General features: G+C 44.8%; 1 protein-coding gene across 4 annotated transcripts in view; it reads right to left on the bottom strand.

Moving 5' to 3' along the window:
* The window catches only part of LOC309377364 (cytosolic beta-glucosidase-like), a 107480-nt gene that overhangs the window by 26716 nt on the left and 64386 nt on the right, over positions 1-16378 (bottom strand). For all 4 annotated transcript variants that reach the window (XM_081924552.1, XM_081924554.1, XM_081924551.1 and 1 more), the window contains exons 4-5: positions 14467-15272; positions 10906-11029 (exon numbers count right to left, since the gene is read on the bottom strand). In XM_081924552.1, the coding sequence (XP_081780678.1) occupies positions 10906-11029; positions 14467-15272 (930 nt within the window). The remainder of the gene's footprint in view (positions 1-10905; positions 11030-14466; positions 15273-16378) is intronic.

Below are 16378 nucleotides of genomic sequence, written 5' to 3' on the forward strand. Positions count from 1 at the left end.
CAGAACATTTGTAGCACATGCAATGTCTGGCCTTGACCACTGGCTTAAATATAACAGCGGTCCTATTTTTGAGTGATACAACTCAGGCTGATCAAATTTATCATCACACACTGTCTTTGGGAAATCTGGTGTCATGGGAGTCTGAACTGGCTTGCAGTTTTCCATGCCAAACTGCTCTATCAAACGAAGAATTTTCTCCTTCTGACTCAATAGGAAGCTTCCATCAGCTTCCTGCCTTACTTCTCCTCCCAAGTAATTGCTTACAGGCCCCAAGGCTTTAAGCTTAAACCTCTTTTCCAGTTGACTTGTGAGCTTCTGGATCTCATCTGTGGAACTCCCTGCCACAAGCAAATCATCAACAAAGACTAAGAGCATTAGATATTTGTTGCCTGATCCCTTGGTGTACAGGCATGGATCAGCCACACTCCTTTTAAAACCAAGTTTTACAAGGGCTTCATTTAAACACTGGTTCCAACACCTTCCACTTTGTTTGAGACCATAAACAGCCTTTCTCAAACGCCAGACTGCACCATTCTCCTCTTCAAACCCAGGGGGTTGTCTCATTAACACTTCATGGTCTAAATTTGCATGCAGATATGCAGCATCAACATCAAAATGGTGCACTGCTAGTTGTCTTACAGCAGCAATGGAAAGCATTAAGCGAAAAGTTTCACTCTTTACAGTGGGAGAAAACACTTCATCATAACTCTCCCCTTTAATCTGAGTGAACCCTCTGGCTACTAATCTGGCTCGAAAACGTGGTTCCCCAGATGCAAGGGTTTTCCTTTTGTAAACCCACTTGCATGACACCACTCTGCCACCAGGTGGCGGCATTATGACCTCAAACACTTTGTTACGTTTAAAAGAGTCCATTTCTTCTTTCATAGCTCGTTCCCACAAAGCACGTTCCCCAGGGGGTAAGTCTAAGACTTCATTATAACTTTGTGGTTCCACACAACTCACATTGCATACTCTCACTCCTCCTAGGGTCAAACGCTGAGGAGGTACACCCTTGTTTGAACGCTGGGAGCGCCTAGGCACTATTACTTCTTCTTCCCCCCTTATCTCTGGCTCTTCTTCCTCTTCCTCTAGAGAAGTATTATCTTTTGCCACATCTTTTGGGGAAATCTGTGCCTCCTCCTCCTTCTGCTCCTGCGTTGCCAATGGCTGAGAAGAAGCCTCTTCTCTTACTTGCAGGGGCAGTAGGCAATCTGGGTTGGCATGGATCACAGTCCATCTGTCCTGGTCAGCGAAGTCTGCACTTCGTGACAGAACTACTCGTCCTGGGCGTAAATTGAAACGCCACCCTTTGCCATAGGACTGATATCCCACAAACCGCAGTCTCTGCGCTCTAGCACCCCCTTTCTGGCGCTGAGCTTTGGGGATGTTTACATGTTCCCAAGCACCCCAGTTATGGAGCATTGTCCACTCTGGTTCTTTCCCAAACAACACACGATAAGGAATATCTTTTATAGAGCTAGACCAGGTTCTATTAATCAAAAAGTTCGCTGTCAGAAAAGCCTCGCCCCACAGCCTATGGTTGTGACCCAATCCTGCATCCACTAGCAGGCAGTCCTTTACTGACTGTATTACAGCCCCACGTCTTTCACACAGACCATTTTCAGCAGGGCTATAAGGGTTAGTCAAACGATGAGTGATTCCCTTACGTCACAACCATGTCCCAAATTGTTTGTTCAGAAATTCTCCACCCCTATCTGTTTGCAACTGCACAACAGGGCGAGCGAAGAGCTTTTCAGCTTGGGCAACCCATTCTCTGAATGTGGGGAAACACTCAGATTTCTGCTTTAACAAAAACAACCAACTAAAACGTGATTTATCATCAATTACCAGAAAAGCATATCTGGCGCCTCCTTCAGTCTTCTGTGGAAAAGGGCCTATCACGTCACAATGGACAAGTTCTAAAACCTCTTTAGATACTCTGTCACTTTTAGAAGCCACAGGCTTCCTCTTAGATTTGGCCATTTTACATACATTGCAATCTAGGAAACAGTTACAGCTGTTTACTTTTAGGTTCTTGCACACCTTTTGCATCTCTGAAAGCACACGGAAATTGGCGTGACCCAGTTTTCTGTGCAGTTCATGTACACACCCCTTATGAACTGGCAAATTATCCTGAACCACCTGGGCTGCTTTAACAGGCTTGTCCTGCATTACATATAACCCATTTTCCAACTTTGCATGGCCACATACCTGAGTTCCATTCTTTATCAGACAGCCATCCCATGTGAAGTTAACACTATACCCTGCATTAATCAAACAGCTTACAGACAGCAAACAATAGTCCAAACTGCTGACAAACAGAGTCTCTGGTAGAGTAGTGTTCAAGCACTGCAGGAAACATGTTCCCTGGCCATCAATCTTGCTTCTACGACCATCAGCAAGATAAATTGAGTCTTTTCCATCAGCTGGCTTCCCCAGGGTCTTAAAGTCCTCCCGACTGTTGCAGATAATCCTGCTGCTCCCAGAGTCCAGCAACCATGTTCCTCGAGGTATCTTCCTCTCCTCTCGAGAAAATGCAGAAACAAACTGAGCAGAACACGTGTTCTTCTTCTCTGAAGAGAACCCCTTCTGCTTACGTTTCTGCGTTGATTGCTGTTTCTGCTCCACGTCGTGTTCTGGAAGTCTTGCCCTGCATTGACGTTGGAGATGCCCGGATTGGTTGCATCTATAGCATCTCCTCACTGCCATGGCCAAGTCCAAACCTTGGCGTTGCTCCATTGGCAGATTCTGCTGCTGGCCCCCTCGACTGTAACTCCTCCGCTCTTGGAGTTCAGCTTGTTTATCTGACCTTCTTTCTGCTTCTTCGGTCAATCTTCCAACCACATACTCAAGGGTCAGATCTCGGGGACGCATACTCTCCATGCTGTTAATCACGGGCAACCAGCTTTCAGGCAAACTTGAAAGAATAATGTAGGTTTGGTCAGTCTCATCATAACGCTTACCTCTCTGCTGTAGTTGAAGAAACAGAGATTTCAGCGTTTGAAGATGAGTTGCCAAACTCTCACCTTCTTTCATAACAGTCCTGAACAGCCTTCTAGTCAGAGAAATTATAGTTCCAGCAGTTTCTCTGACATGCATTGCCCTTAATAAATTCCAGCACTCAAACGCTGTGCTGGCATTTGCTACATGCAATAACTGAGAGTTGCTCAAACACAGCATAATTTGGGCACGAGCCCTTTCATCTAGCCGTTTTTTCTCAGCAGAGTCAGTCCTCAAAACCTCAGTTTCAACACAGTCCCATAGTCCATCTCTCCTTAACAACTGCTGCATTTTAATTGACCAACTCAGCCAGTTGCTTTCTGAGAGAAGTTCAAAAGGGATGCCTCCCCCAATATTTACAACTTGGGAAGACTGGAAATCTGCCATCTCTGCTGGTGCTTGCTGAGCCCCTTCTGTGGGGCCTCCAGCAAACTCTCCAGACTCTCTCTTTAGAGTCCCACTAGATGGTCCTGGCTGGCACTCACCGGCTTCTAGCTGCTGCCTCTGTTGACCCTCAGGTCCCGCCTGGCTCTGCAACTGGTGTAGCCGCTCTGTGAGTCGCCTACTGTGGTCCTCTAGCAGTTCAAACTGTTCCAGTAGCCGACGCTGAGTGCTTTTCTGGTCCTCAGATCCTAGCTGCTCCAGCGTCGCTGCAGACAGTTACAGCTTGCCACCAACTGCTCCAACGCACAGCCAGGACTCACCAGCTCCCTGCTGAGATGCTGTCAGTCGTTTTGCACTCTGCACATGCTCAGAAACACTGGGCCCATAACCTGTCAGTGTTTGTAAAAAGCAAAAAAAAAGGAGGAAAAGGTTCTGACCTCCCTTTGCCTCTTCAGCCTGGTCCTCGGACCCTTGTCGGCACAAAAAGAGTCCACGAGAATATCCTTGCAGAGTTTTATTCTTAAAAGTCTTTGTGCAAAACACGACTAAATAACTCCACACACCAGCACCAACCAACCCAAACACCAGCCTCAGCAACAAACTAACATTTCTCACTTATATATACAACTTGGTGCAGACCGCTGAGTCATGCTGACCCAGCTTTATTCGCATTAAAGAAACAGCGGCCATTTTAGCCGTGACAAAAGAGGTGTTGGAACTCACCACTAACACCTCCCTTCTCCTCTTATCATGGCAACGGTGCCCACATGAGAGGTGCCAAAACTGAGTTTTGGTGAGTTCTGGCTAGGGGGGAAAAGCCCTGCCTCTGAACATGGAGGATAAACTTAATTGTTGTGCATAATTACTGTCAAAAAATCCCTCCCCCTTTAAAAGGAATTAGTTCATTGAGACGTGTGGAATGCAGTTTTTCAATGTTAGCACTGAAAGAAACTAAATCTATCAGCTGATGGGCTCCTATAGATTACAAGGTAAATACTGTCAGGAGTTTGGCCTACACTTGAGTAGGACCCTGGCAGAGACATATGCCTGACTGGCATGTTTTCTCCCTCCTGGTCTTCAAAAGATTTCTTCTGCCTGAACATCACAGCGACCGATGCCAACAGACATCAGCACACTTAGAGATCCGCAGAGTTGTCACGGCTCATGCATGACAGACCTCAGCAACTCAGCATTTTGGCTAATCTACTTTATTTACATATAAACACACACGGGGCACTGCAACATAGCTCCCTCTCTCTCTAGCATCAGATAGCAAAGAGGAAAAAGAACAAAGGACAATAGTCCCACTTCACGGAACACAGTAACACAAACATCCTGTCTCTGTCACTTCCCACTCTGTGGAGTCAAAACATATACCGTCATGTAAATGACAAAAATCCCATGACTGCAATCATGGAGCAGGAATCCTAACAGATACAACCAACCTGATAGCACAGATTAGATTGTTCCTCTGAATTTGCCTCTACTATTTTCTTTGAAGTCTTCAGATAACTACGATGGCACCTTGCCAGGGGTGAGTTGTCATTCAGAGCCTAGAGCTGTCCATTAGAAAGCTTCTCGGCAGTCGGGGACTGCTGTGCCAGCTGAGGCATGTTCCTGGGCTGGAAGGTAAGTTTTGTTAGGGGGGAAACTGACAAAAACAGATATTGAAACCTTGGAATGTACCTCTTACGGACTTGAGTCATGAAGAGGAGGAGGCATGTCATCTGTTCCCCTCTTAAATTGATTCTTCACCATTGGAGGGGAGGAAAATCAATGGCTCTGTCTTTATGCAGCTTGATTTTGATATTATCCCCACAGAAACCAATGCTGAGCATCTTAACTTCTAGACAGTAACAGAAAACCCTACAGTTGTTGAAACTTTTACACATCGAAAGCTAAATAAGAGGCTTTTGTTCCAGGGACAGTATTTCAGATTTCAATGAGCTGGGAGACCAGCCAAGTCTAAAGGGGCTACTAGTGGGTGATGCTCAAGATTAATTGAAGAAGAAGAAGAAGAAGAAGAAGAAGAAGAAGAAGAAGAAGAAGAAGAAGAAGAAGAAGAATAATTTATTATTTATATCCCACCCATCTGGCTGGGTTTCCCCATTTCCCCAGCCACTCTGGGTGGCTTCCAAAAAAGATTAAAAATACATTAAAACATCAGTCATTAAAAAATTCCCTAAACAGGACTGTCTTCAGATGTCTTCTAAACATCAGATAGTAGTTTATTTCCTTAACATCTGATGGGAGGGTGTTCCACAGGGCGGGCGCCACTACCGAGAAGGCCCTCTGCCTGGTTCCTCATAACTTGGCGTCCCTCAGGAAGGGAACCACAGAAGGCCCTCGGCGCAGGATCTCAGAAGAAGGAGGAGGAGGAGGAGGATTCCTATTTATGGAGGAGGATTCCTATTGGCCATGGAGATTTTGAATAATGATAATAGTCATATCAGCACACATCAATGAGTTACAGTTGTGAGAGTTATCCTCTTCACCAGCCTTTTAAGGCAAAGGGATCTATGCATTTCGGATACATATCGAGCACACAGGTCTATACAGTGGTACCTCTGGTTGTGAACGGGATCCATTCCAGAGGCCCGTTCGCAACATGAAAAGAGTACAACCCGCAGCGGCACACCTGCGCATGTGCGGGTTGCGTTTTGACGCTTCTGCACATGTGCATGATGTCATTTTGCACTTCTGCGCATGCGTGAGCGGCGAAACCCGGAAGTAACCCTTTCTGGTACTTCCGGGTCGCCGCCGGATGAAACCTGAAAGAACATAACATGAAGCAAACATAACATGAGGTATGACTGTACTTCTCTATTACAATAGTCACAAGACCAAACTAGATGATTTGTTCATTGTGGGAATTCAATTAATAAACACATTTTTAATATAAATAGTAGCTGTGGGAGAGCCTGAGAAGGATCATGACAGGGGTGAGCAGGGCAATTTTAACCTTTTCTCTTTTGTGCCCCTCCCCACAAATTGCATTACATTCATCAGCAGGGAAGCCTCGGTTGGAGCCAGGAGTAAGCAGCAACTTCTGAGGGAAACTTGGGGTAACTTTTCACATTATAATTTCAATCCAAAGAACTACTAGTTCTGCTAATGCCATAGGGATTTACCAGCCCCTCAAGAACTGCCTCCCCCAACTTGTTCAAAGTTCCCCCCCCATCTAAATTTATATTTTGAATGTACACTGAAATTTTTAAACCCATACCTAGAATGAATACAGTAATTTGCATATGGTTACACTTTCATAGTTTCTCCACTCGTAAACTGCAGTTTTCTTCTGAGCATAAACGTGGTGGGTCTTGCGCTGAAACAGCTCTCATATTTCAAAGAAAACATAATATCCCATAAGACCTCTCTATTTTGCAATTCCTCAGTTTTGTTGTTAATCGAGGCTCCAGGAAGACCTGCCTCTCCACTCCATGAACCATCAACCCACCCAATGTAGTTTGGAAGGATGTAGACAGCCATCTTCAAATATCTCAAGGGCTGTCACATGGAAGAGGGAACAAGCTTGTTTTCTCCTGCTCTCGGGGGTAGGACTCAAACCAATAATAATAATAATTTATAGTTTATACCCCACGCATCTGGCTGAGTTTCCCCAGCCACTCCGGGCGGCTCCCAATCAAGTGCTAAAAACAGTACAGCGTCAAATATTAAAAACTTCCCTGAACAGGGCTGCCTTCAGATGTCTTTTAAAGATAGGATAGCTGCTTATTTCCTTCACATCTGAAGGGAGGGTGTTCCACAGGGTTGGTGCCACTACCGAGAAGGCCCTCGGTCTGGTTCCCTGTAACCTCACTTCTCGCAATGAGGGAACCGCCAGAAGGCGCTCGGTGCTGGATCTCAGTGTCCGGGCTGAATGATGGGGGTGGAGATGCTCCTTCAGGAATACAAGACCAAGGCCGTTTAGGGCTTTAAAGGTCAGCACCAACACTTTGAATTGTGCTCAGAAACGTACTGGGAGCCAATGCAGATCTCTCAGAACCGGTGTTATGTGGTCCCGGCGGCCACTTCCAGTCACCAGTCTAGCTGCCGCATTCTGGATTAATTGCAGCTTCCCGGTCACCTTCAAAGGTAGCCCCACATAGAGCGCGTTGCAGTAGTCCAAGCGGGAGATAACTAGAGCATACATCACTGGCGAGACAGTTCGTGGGCAGGTAGGGTCTTAGCCTGCGTACCAGGTGGAGCTGGTAGACAGCTGCCCTGGACACAGAATTAACCTGCACCTCCATGGACAGCTGTGAGTCCAGAATGACTCCTAGGCTGCACACCTGGTCCTTCAGGGGCACAGTTACCCCATTCAGGACCAGGGAATCCCCCACACCCACCCGCCCCCTGTCCCCCCAAAACAGTACTTCTGTCTTGTCAGGATTCAAACTCAATCTGTTAGCCACCATCCATCCTCCAACCGCCTCCAGGTTTGAGAAAACATCAAACATCAAAAACTTCCCTAAACAGGGCTGCCTTCAGATGTCTTGTAAAAGTCAGATAGTTGTTTATTTCCTTGATATCTGATGGAGGGGTGTTCCACAGGTAAGGTGCCACTGCCAAGAAGGCCCTCTGCCTGGTTCTCTGTAACCTCACTTCTCGCAGTGAGGAAACTGCCAGAAGACCCTCAGAGCTAGACCTCAGTGTCCTGGCTGATCAATGGGGGTGGAGACGCTCCTTCAGGTATACTGGGCCAAGGCCGTTTACGGCAGGCATAGGCAAGCTCAGCCCTCCAGATGTTTTCAGACTATAACTCCCATCACCCCTAGCTAACAGGACCAGTGATCAGGGATGATGGGAGTTGTAGTCCCAAAACATCTGGAGGACCGAGTTTGCCTATGCCTGGTTTAGGGCTTTAAAGGTCAGCACCAACACTTTGAATTGTGCTTGGAAACGTACTGGTATCAGTTACAAGAAAGGAGATTTCGACTAAACATAACTTTCCAATAGTATGAGCTGTTTGGCAGTGGAAGAGTCTCCCTTGGAAGGTTGCGGACTCTCCTTCCTTGGAGGTTTTTAAGCAGAGGTTGGATGGCCATTTCTCATGGATGCTTGAGTTGAGATTCCTGCATTGCAGGGAGTTAAACTGGATGATCCTTGGGGTCCCTTCTAACTCTACAATTCTATGATTCTATGACCAAGTATTATTTGTTTCTTTGATAAGCTCAAAACCAGCATATCGTTTCGTCCCATGCTTGGTGACATTCTTATCAATTACCCTTTTATCCAGCTCAAGAACATGGTACCGCATTTTATCCTCACAGTAAGGCTTTGAGGTAAGTTAGGGTGAAGAGATAGTAACCAGCCCATATTTTTCCCGGAACCGGAAAATATGGTTCCGGAACTGGAATATTAATAGATAATGTGTAAAACGTGCAGGGGTAAGCAAGGAAATAATAAAAGAATCAATTGAATAATTATTAAACTACAACAACACAACAAGATGGAAGAAGTTTAAAAAAATGGAGATCACAAATGGGTGAAGGGGAGTGGGGGATATAGGGGAATTTATAAAAAATTCTAATATAATAATAATAACGCTGGTCTGTTGATGCTGGTCTGTGACCGTATTAATAAATTCATTCATTCATTCATTCATTCAATAATAATAAATAAATAAATAAATAAATTTATATCCCGCCCTCCCCAGCCGAAGCCGGGCTCAGAGTGGGTAACAACAGTAAAATGATAAAACATTCTAAAATCATTTCATGATAAAATTAATTCCAATCAAATTAATGGCAACCATTGGGCTAGAAGTTCTGTGAGGATTGCCAAAGGAGGGAGTCAGGTTGTGCCCTGGCCAAAGGCCTGGTGGAACAGCTCTGTCTTGCAGGCCCTGTGGAAAGATGTCTATTTTCTAATTGTGTTGCATTTATATATACCAAAGGGAAGTCTCTAGCAATTAGGTATATTTTAATCTAGTCAACTATGCAATAGGCTTATGTTACAAAACGAATATGGATTTTTAATTTGATGTTTGTAATTACTTTTTCAGTTTCGGAATAAAGTTTTTTAGAAAAAGAAAAAGAGAGATAGTAACTGGCCCAAGCCCACCCAGTTAACTTCATGGTTGAAGTGGGGATTCCCCAGTCCTTGTTTGGACCTCTTTGTGAATGGAAGAGACACAGCTCTCAGGTGGGGCAGAATGAGCAGAAACTTCAATTCTTTGAATGACAGACATTGGGCGCGTTTCCCTACTCATCCATGACAGGCCAGCACAGATCACTTTATAAAATCCTGTTGCAAGAACTGGAGTTGACATGAAATCATCCATAGCTTTTTTTCAAAGTGGGTAGATTTGACATGGTGTGACTACTTGGACACTGTACAATCAACGGGGTATATGTGGAGAGTGTATTAACTTATGGTCTGTGTGTGTGGTTTGGGAGCTGCATGGTCAGGGAAAAAGCAATGCTGTCCAGGGTTGTAAAGACTGCGGAGAGAATAATTGGCTGCATTCTTCCCACCTTGGGTCAAATTTATGCTTCCAGGTGCCATAAGAAAGCTGCAGAGATAGCGCAGGATAGTGCGTACCCCGGAAATGATCTCTTTCAGCTTCTGCCTTCTGGAAGAAGGTACAGGGTTATAAAGACTAGGACTAGTTGCCTGAGAAACAGTTTCTACCAAAATGCAATTTTGGTTTTAAACGCATTATAAGGGAGTATATTGGGAGTATATTGTATGGGAGTATATTGTATTTAAAAATGGGGTATCAGAGTTTTTAGGGGGCTAACCAGGTTGGGATAGCAGGCTTGTTGGTTTTTGAATGTCTTATGTAGATTTTTTCAATTTCGTTGTTCTGTATGGGACAATGACAATAAAGAGTATCGTATAGTATATTTTCGCACACGTGCATCCCAAACTATCTTTTTTATATTTAAAGAACAAGCTATTTTCAGATGAACAAAACAAAATAGACAAACCCGAGCACTGTGCAGACTTTTTGAAAAAAGCAGCACAATTATTTTGTAACAGAATTGTCAGCCAACCTGTATTTTACTTGTCTGACCGGTAAAACTATATTGCGTTAGGTAAGCATTGCTGGGATCTAAGAGCCAATGAGCTCCAAATTTTGCCCTGGCTTTACTCCCGAACTTCCAAATTCTTTCAGATTGTGCCCCAGCCCAATAGGGCTTTTCCTGTCCTGGCTTTCACTCCTCGATCTTCCTAAGACGACAATATTTCTGAAATTAATCGTTCTCAGCTCTATTTTCCTCTGTCAGGTCATATATCAATTAGCATAGCCTACAATTTTAGCATTATGAACACCAGATTGGGGGGAAAAGTAATTTCTGTTAAATTTTCTCATTTCATTCCACTCTAAGATGGCACAGAAGGACTAAAGCTACTTTCTTTCCTATCTGCTAAACATTTTCTCCTCTAATCACAATGCTTTTGTCTGACGTACATTAGCCTCTAGAATCACTAGTCATTGCTAAATGCAAATAGGCACACAGGAAAATTATATTAAGTTTGCACAATTGATCTTTCATCATCCTTAAATTGTACCTTTTAAAATCTCCAGTAAAGTCAGCCTGAAATACTCCCAGCGTTGAGTGTCATCGAGTGCAGCAGGGTCACTTTGGGAAAACCCATTCTCGGTGATGTAAATTATAGGGTGATTATATGTATCCTAGAACAAGGGAGCAGAAGTTTTATTCAGAACAGATGTTAAGAAAAGCCCATAAAATCAGGTGCATTACCCTCTATCTACTTTAAGCTACAACCCAAAACTAGTTTTCATCAAATTGCACTGACCCTATTAACTTAATTTTCCACAAGCTGACCTTTTATGACTAACAATGGAAAAGCAAAACTGTGCAAATACCCATGAAGACAGAGAAATTACTTATTTTAATGAGAATACTAAAATATCTTTTTCTGCATTAGCATCTGCTATATTGTCACTGCTTTTTAACCCCTCAGTCCTGGCAAGCGATAGCAAATCCCACTGGCAGAAATGATTGGAAGGCGCCGCACACCCCATTCACATACTGAATCAAAAAGGCTGTTCCTATGATGCAGCAATTCAAAGCTAGGGTGGTCCACATCCTTGCATATTGCATTGTACAAGTGCACATAAACAGAACTTGAATAAATTGTATGTGGGATGTAATCCACTGGGAGCAGTCAAATACAACATTCCTTGTTTTGCTAGAGTGGTCATGCAGGGGGTGTTGGTCCAGCCAGTCGAACTTCCCTGTTACACCTGGCTGGAGCAACCTTCCTTTTTGCATGTGACTAGTAGGTGGTAGAGACATCACCTTGGCAACAAAGGTCCGTATAGTAAAAGCTATGGTTTTCCCAGTAGTGATGTATGGAAGTGAAAGCTGGACCATAAAGAAGGCTGATCGCTGAAGAATTGATGCTTTTGAATTATGGTGCTAGAGGAGACTCTTGAGAGTCCCATGGACTGCAAGAAGATCAAACCTATCCATTCTGAAGGAAATCAGCCCTGAGTGCTCACTGGAAGCTGAGGCTCCAATACTTTGGCCACCTCATGAGAAGAGAAGACTCCCTGGAAAAGACCCTGATGTTGGGGAAGATGGAGGGCACAAGGAGAAGGGGACGACAGAGGACGAGATGGTTGGATTGTGTTCTCGAAGCTACCAGCATGAGTTTGACCAAACTGCGGGAGGCAGTGGAAGACAGGAGTGCCTGGCTTGCTCTGGTCCATGGTGTCACAAAGAGTCGGACATGACTAAACCACTAAACAACAACAAGGTAACCTTGTTTTCAGGCTGAGAGAAAGTGCTGTGAGTTCATGCCAGAGATGAGCGCTGAGCTGAAGACTTGTCGAGATTTGTAACTCAGTCTCTTAACCCCTTTGCTGCATCAGCTCAGAATTCCTAAAGAATGAGTGCAAGGCAAGTGAATCAGTGTTGCAAGTTCTGGTGAATGCGTTGTCAAATGCATTGCAAAAGCCGGGGTAAATCCGCTCATCTCTTGGGGACGGGAGGCGGCAGAAATGGCACGCCAAGGCAGTTTTTAATGTTTGTCTGTATGCAACCCAAGGAACTAATAGAATGTCAAGGTATAGATTTCTGCTCTCTCTAAGTGGAAAGCAAACAGAAGAACTACCTCAAAGATTTAGATGCCTCTGTGTAGGAATAAGGGATTTTGAATAAAGTGACTTTGCTTCCACTGTCTTAGGCGATGAACACTGTCTTGTGGAAATAGTCATTGAAAGAGGTGTCCTGGAATGCTGTCCAATATTGCCTTCTGATGACAAAATGAAATTCTGCACACAGAAAGGGTTCCAGAATATGAAGTCAGTTTAGAGTGGGGCGGGGGCCCAAGTCTGATCCCATCTTCTCTGAACTATATTTAAGGCAGGCTGCTGCGACTAGAATTTTTAATGGGTTTGCCTTTATTATGCTTTCCTGTTTCAGCCTCCTGGTTTTGATTTAGCTCTGCACTTGTTTTGTATTAAGTCCCAATTATTTCATTATGATATAGAACTTATCCTATTGACTCGCGGATTTCATCTTAATTGAATTTATTGATGTGCTATGTAATGAATTGTTTCCAAATGTTATTTTGATCATCTTAAGGTTTATTATGAACTGCTTTGCACACCATTAAAACTTAAAGCGGGAGGCAGGCAACAGCCAGACGGAACCTGAATATTGTCAAGATTAATAACTGTGATGCGTGATTAAAAGGTTGGTTTAGGGGCCATATTAACTTCTGCAGATAATGCCCACATGGTCCTTAATGGTTGATCTTTTAAAGGTGGGGTTTGGCAATTTGAGCCCGGTTGCCAGGTGTTTGACTGCCAGTTCTCTTTCTTTGCCCTAAATTAGGTTGCTTGTGTTGAGATTCCTCCTCCATGTTTGCAGTCATGAGATTGTTGACTATCACAAGACGGTTTATGTTTTCATTCCACAGTGTGGGAAGTGACGGAGACAGGATGTTTTGTACTATTGTGTTCCGAAATGTAGGACTACTGTCCTTTGTTTTTTTCTCTTTGCTGTCTGATGAGAAAGAGGACAGAGCTAAGTCAGAATGCTCCGAGGGTATTATATGTAAATATAGTAGATTAGCCAAACTGCTGTGCTACTGAGTTCTGTTATGCAAACTGTGAATACTCTGCAGGATCCTAAGTGTGATGCTTCTTGGTATCAGTTGCTTTGATGTTCAGGTTGGAGAAAGCTTTTGAAGCTCCCAACCGACTAGGAGGGAGAGAACATGCCAGTTGGGCATGTGTCTCTACCAGGGTCCTACACGAGAGTAGGACAATCCTAACAGCTTGGAGGTCAAGGAAGAGTGGACTTTTGCATGAAAAAGGACTTGTGAGTTTGGTTCTGGTATGGACCACAAATTCTTGGGGAAAGCATATGCTCAGAAGCACCTTATTCCACCACGCTGAGTCACTGTTGCATCTAACTCTGGTTGGTGGACCTCAGAACTTATGACTGCTTAAACTCTGAAGTCTGCCCACACTCATATAGGGTTGTGTTTGGAAGTATCATCTCATCATATCATATCATATCATATGCCTATAAATGCAAGATCAGTGATAGCCAATGTGACGCTCTTCAGATATTGTGGAGTAAAACTTACATCATGCCTGGCCATTGGACATGCTAGCTGGGAATGATGGAAATTGTAGTCCGAAGCATTATGGGGAAACTGACCCTGACTCAGTTACTTCGTGGGAGGGCATGAACAGGATGAAAACCCACACATCTTTATCACAGAGTGAATGGTACCCAACTAAGTTATACTTTGAGTAGGCCTACTGAATTAATGGATCATAGTTATACCCATCAATTTCAATAGATCAGCTCCAAAGAGGACTAATGTTGGATATAACCCTGTACCCTGACAGATGCAATGCTAGCCCTTCCCAGATGCCATATGGAAAGCAGTCCTCATAATGTGCATCTGCTACACAATGCACTGACAGCGACACAGGGTTGTTACCTGGATTTGTAGTGAAACAAAAAGTGTGCTTTTGTTCCAACTTCTACACTAAAACCCCTTTGAGCACGAGACATCCGTCACAGTTGGTTCATCAAGGAAATGGATAAACAGATAAGGGTGGAGACGAGGGGAATCCCATACCTTGATGTATTTCAACAGGCGGCGTAAACCCCATGGAACAACAGCCAGCCAAGAACTGCCGGTTGCTACAGGCCAGGATGGCTCTGTTACTTGCTCCGCTTCCTTGTCCGTAGACATACTCGGTGGGCTATGTGTATTATCTCGGTGCTTGATTTTGCGGGAAGTGTAATAATTTAGAGAGAAAAAGTCGGCGGTGCCCTGGATCATCATCTTTTCTTCCTCAGTAAATTCTGGAAGCCTTGACGATGGGGAACCTTGCCTTTTACACATAGCAGAAATCTGGGATTTCATGATGGCTGGATAGTCACCGTTGAGGAAGATTGGGGCAGCAAACCAATCCAGGCAAAATGCCACGTGCCTCTTAGCAGCTTCCTGGTCAGCAATGGAATTCGGATCAAAGGGTTCTGCCCAATCCGAATTGAGCGCTATAGACACAAGTCCGCCCTGTGCTTTCCGAAATAGCCTATCGTAAGTGTGCCAGGCTGCAGCGTGAGCTTTGATCATGTTGTGAGCGGCCAGGTATGCTCCGGTGCCAAGCTCCTTAATACCTGGGGCCATCGTACCTTCTTCGTAGCCGAGCTCAGCCATAACATATGGCTCATTAATGGTGATCCACAGCTTCACTCTGTCCCCAAAGGTTCTGAAGCAAAACTGGGCATAACTATCAAAGGCTTCCACCGTGGCCCCTGATCTCCAGCCCCCTTGATCTTCTAAACGCTGCGGTAAGTCGAAATGATACAGGGTGACCACAGGAGTCACGTCATTTGCTAGCAGACTGTCAATCATTTTGTCATAATATTCAACTCCTATAGAAAATGGGAGCAAGGCAACAAGGTTTGCATTTGTACTCACAAAGTTCATTTTGAAAGCTTTTTCTTAAAGATTTAGCTTTTGTAAACAGAGAGATAAGAGAGGTAGAGACATATTAAATACTTAATAATTCAGTAAACACAATGAACTTGCAGGATAAAAGTAAAGGTAAAGGTAAAGGGACCCCTGACCATTAGTTCCAGTCGTGGCCAACTGGGGTTGCGGCGCTCATCTCGCTTTACTGGCCGAGGGAGCCGGCGTACAGCTTCCAGGTCATGAGGCCAGCATGACTAAGCCACTTCTGGTGAACCAGAGCAGCGCACGGAAACGCCGTTTACCTTCCCGCCAGAGCAGTACCTATTTATCTACTTGCACTTTGACGTGCTTTCAAACTGCTAGGTTGGCATCACTAGGAACTGAGCGACAGGAGCTCACCCTGCTGCGATGATTCGAACCGCCGACCTTCTGATCGGCAAGTCCTAGGCTCTGTGGTTTGCCAGAAGTGGCTTAGTCATGCTGGCCTCATGACCCGGAAGCTGTACACCGGCTCCCTCGGCCAATAAAGCGAGATGAGCGCCGCAACCCCAGAGTTGGCCACGACTAGACCTAATGGTCAGGGGTCCCTTTAAGGTAAAGGTAAAGGTACCCCTGCCCATACGGGCCAATCGTGTCCGACTCTAGGGTTGTGCGCCCATCTCACTTAAGAGGCCAGGGGCCAGCGCTGTCCGGAGACACTTCCGGGTCACGTGGCCAGCGTGACAAAGCTGCTCTGGCGAGCCTGCACCCACTAAATCTGCTGTGGAAAGTTGGGGAAACTTCCAGAACAGGGGCAGAGGGGGAGGAAGTCCCGTTGCACAAGAAGACTTGGTTCCGCTTGTTCATATCCCACGAAATCTCTAACTTGGTTTTGCAGAATTTGTGAGAGGACCTCAGCAGCTATGGGCGAGTTGCGGTTAAGGAGATGTTGGTAATGCTCTTTCCAGCACAGTGCAATAGCTTCTTTATGTTTTCATAGGATTGTACCGTCTACTGAGCGTAGGGGGCATATGCCACGATTTATTGGCCCATAGATAGTCTTTGTGGCTTTAAAGAAACTCTGTGC

This window comes from Podarcis melisellensis (genome assembly GCF_964234715.1).
Source record: "Podarcis melisellensis genome assembly, chromosome: 9".
NCBI lineage: Eukaryota > Metazoa > Chordata > Lepidosauria > Squamata > Lacertidae > Podarcis > Podarcis melisellensis.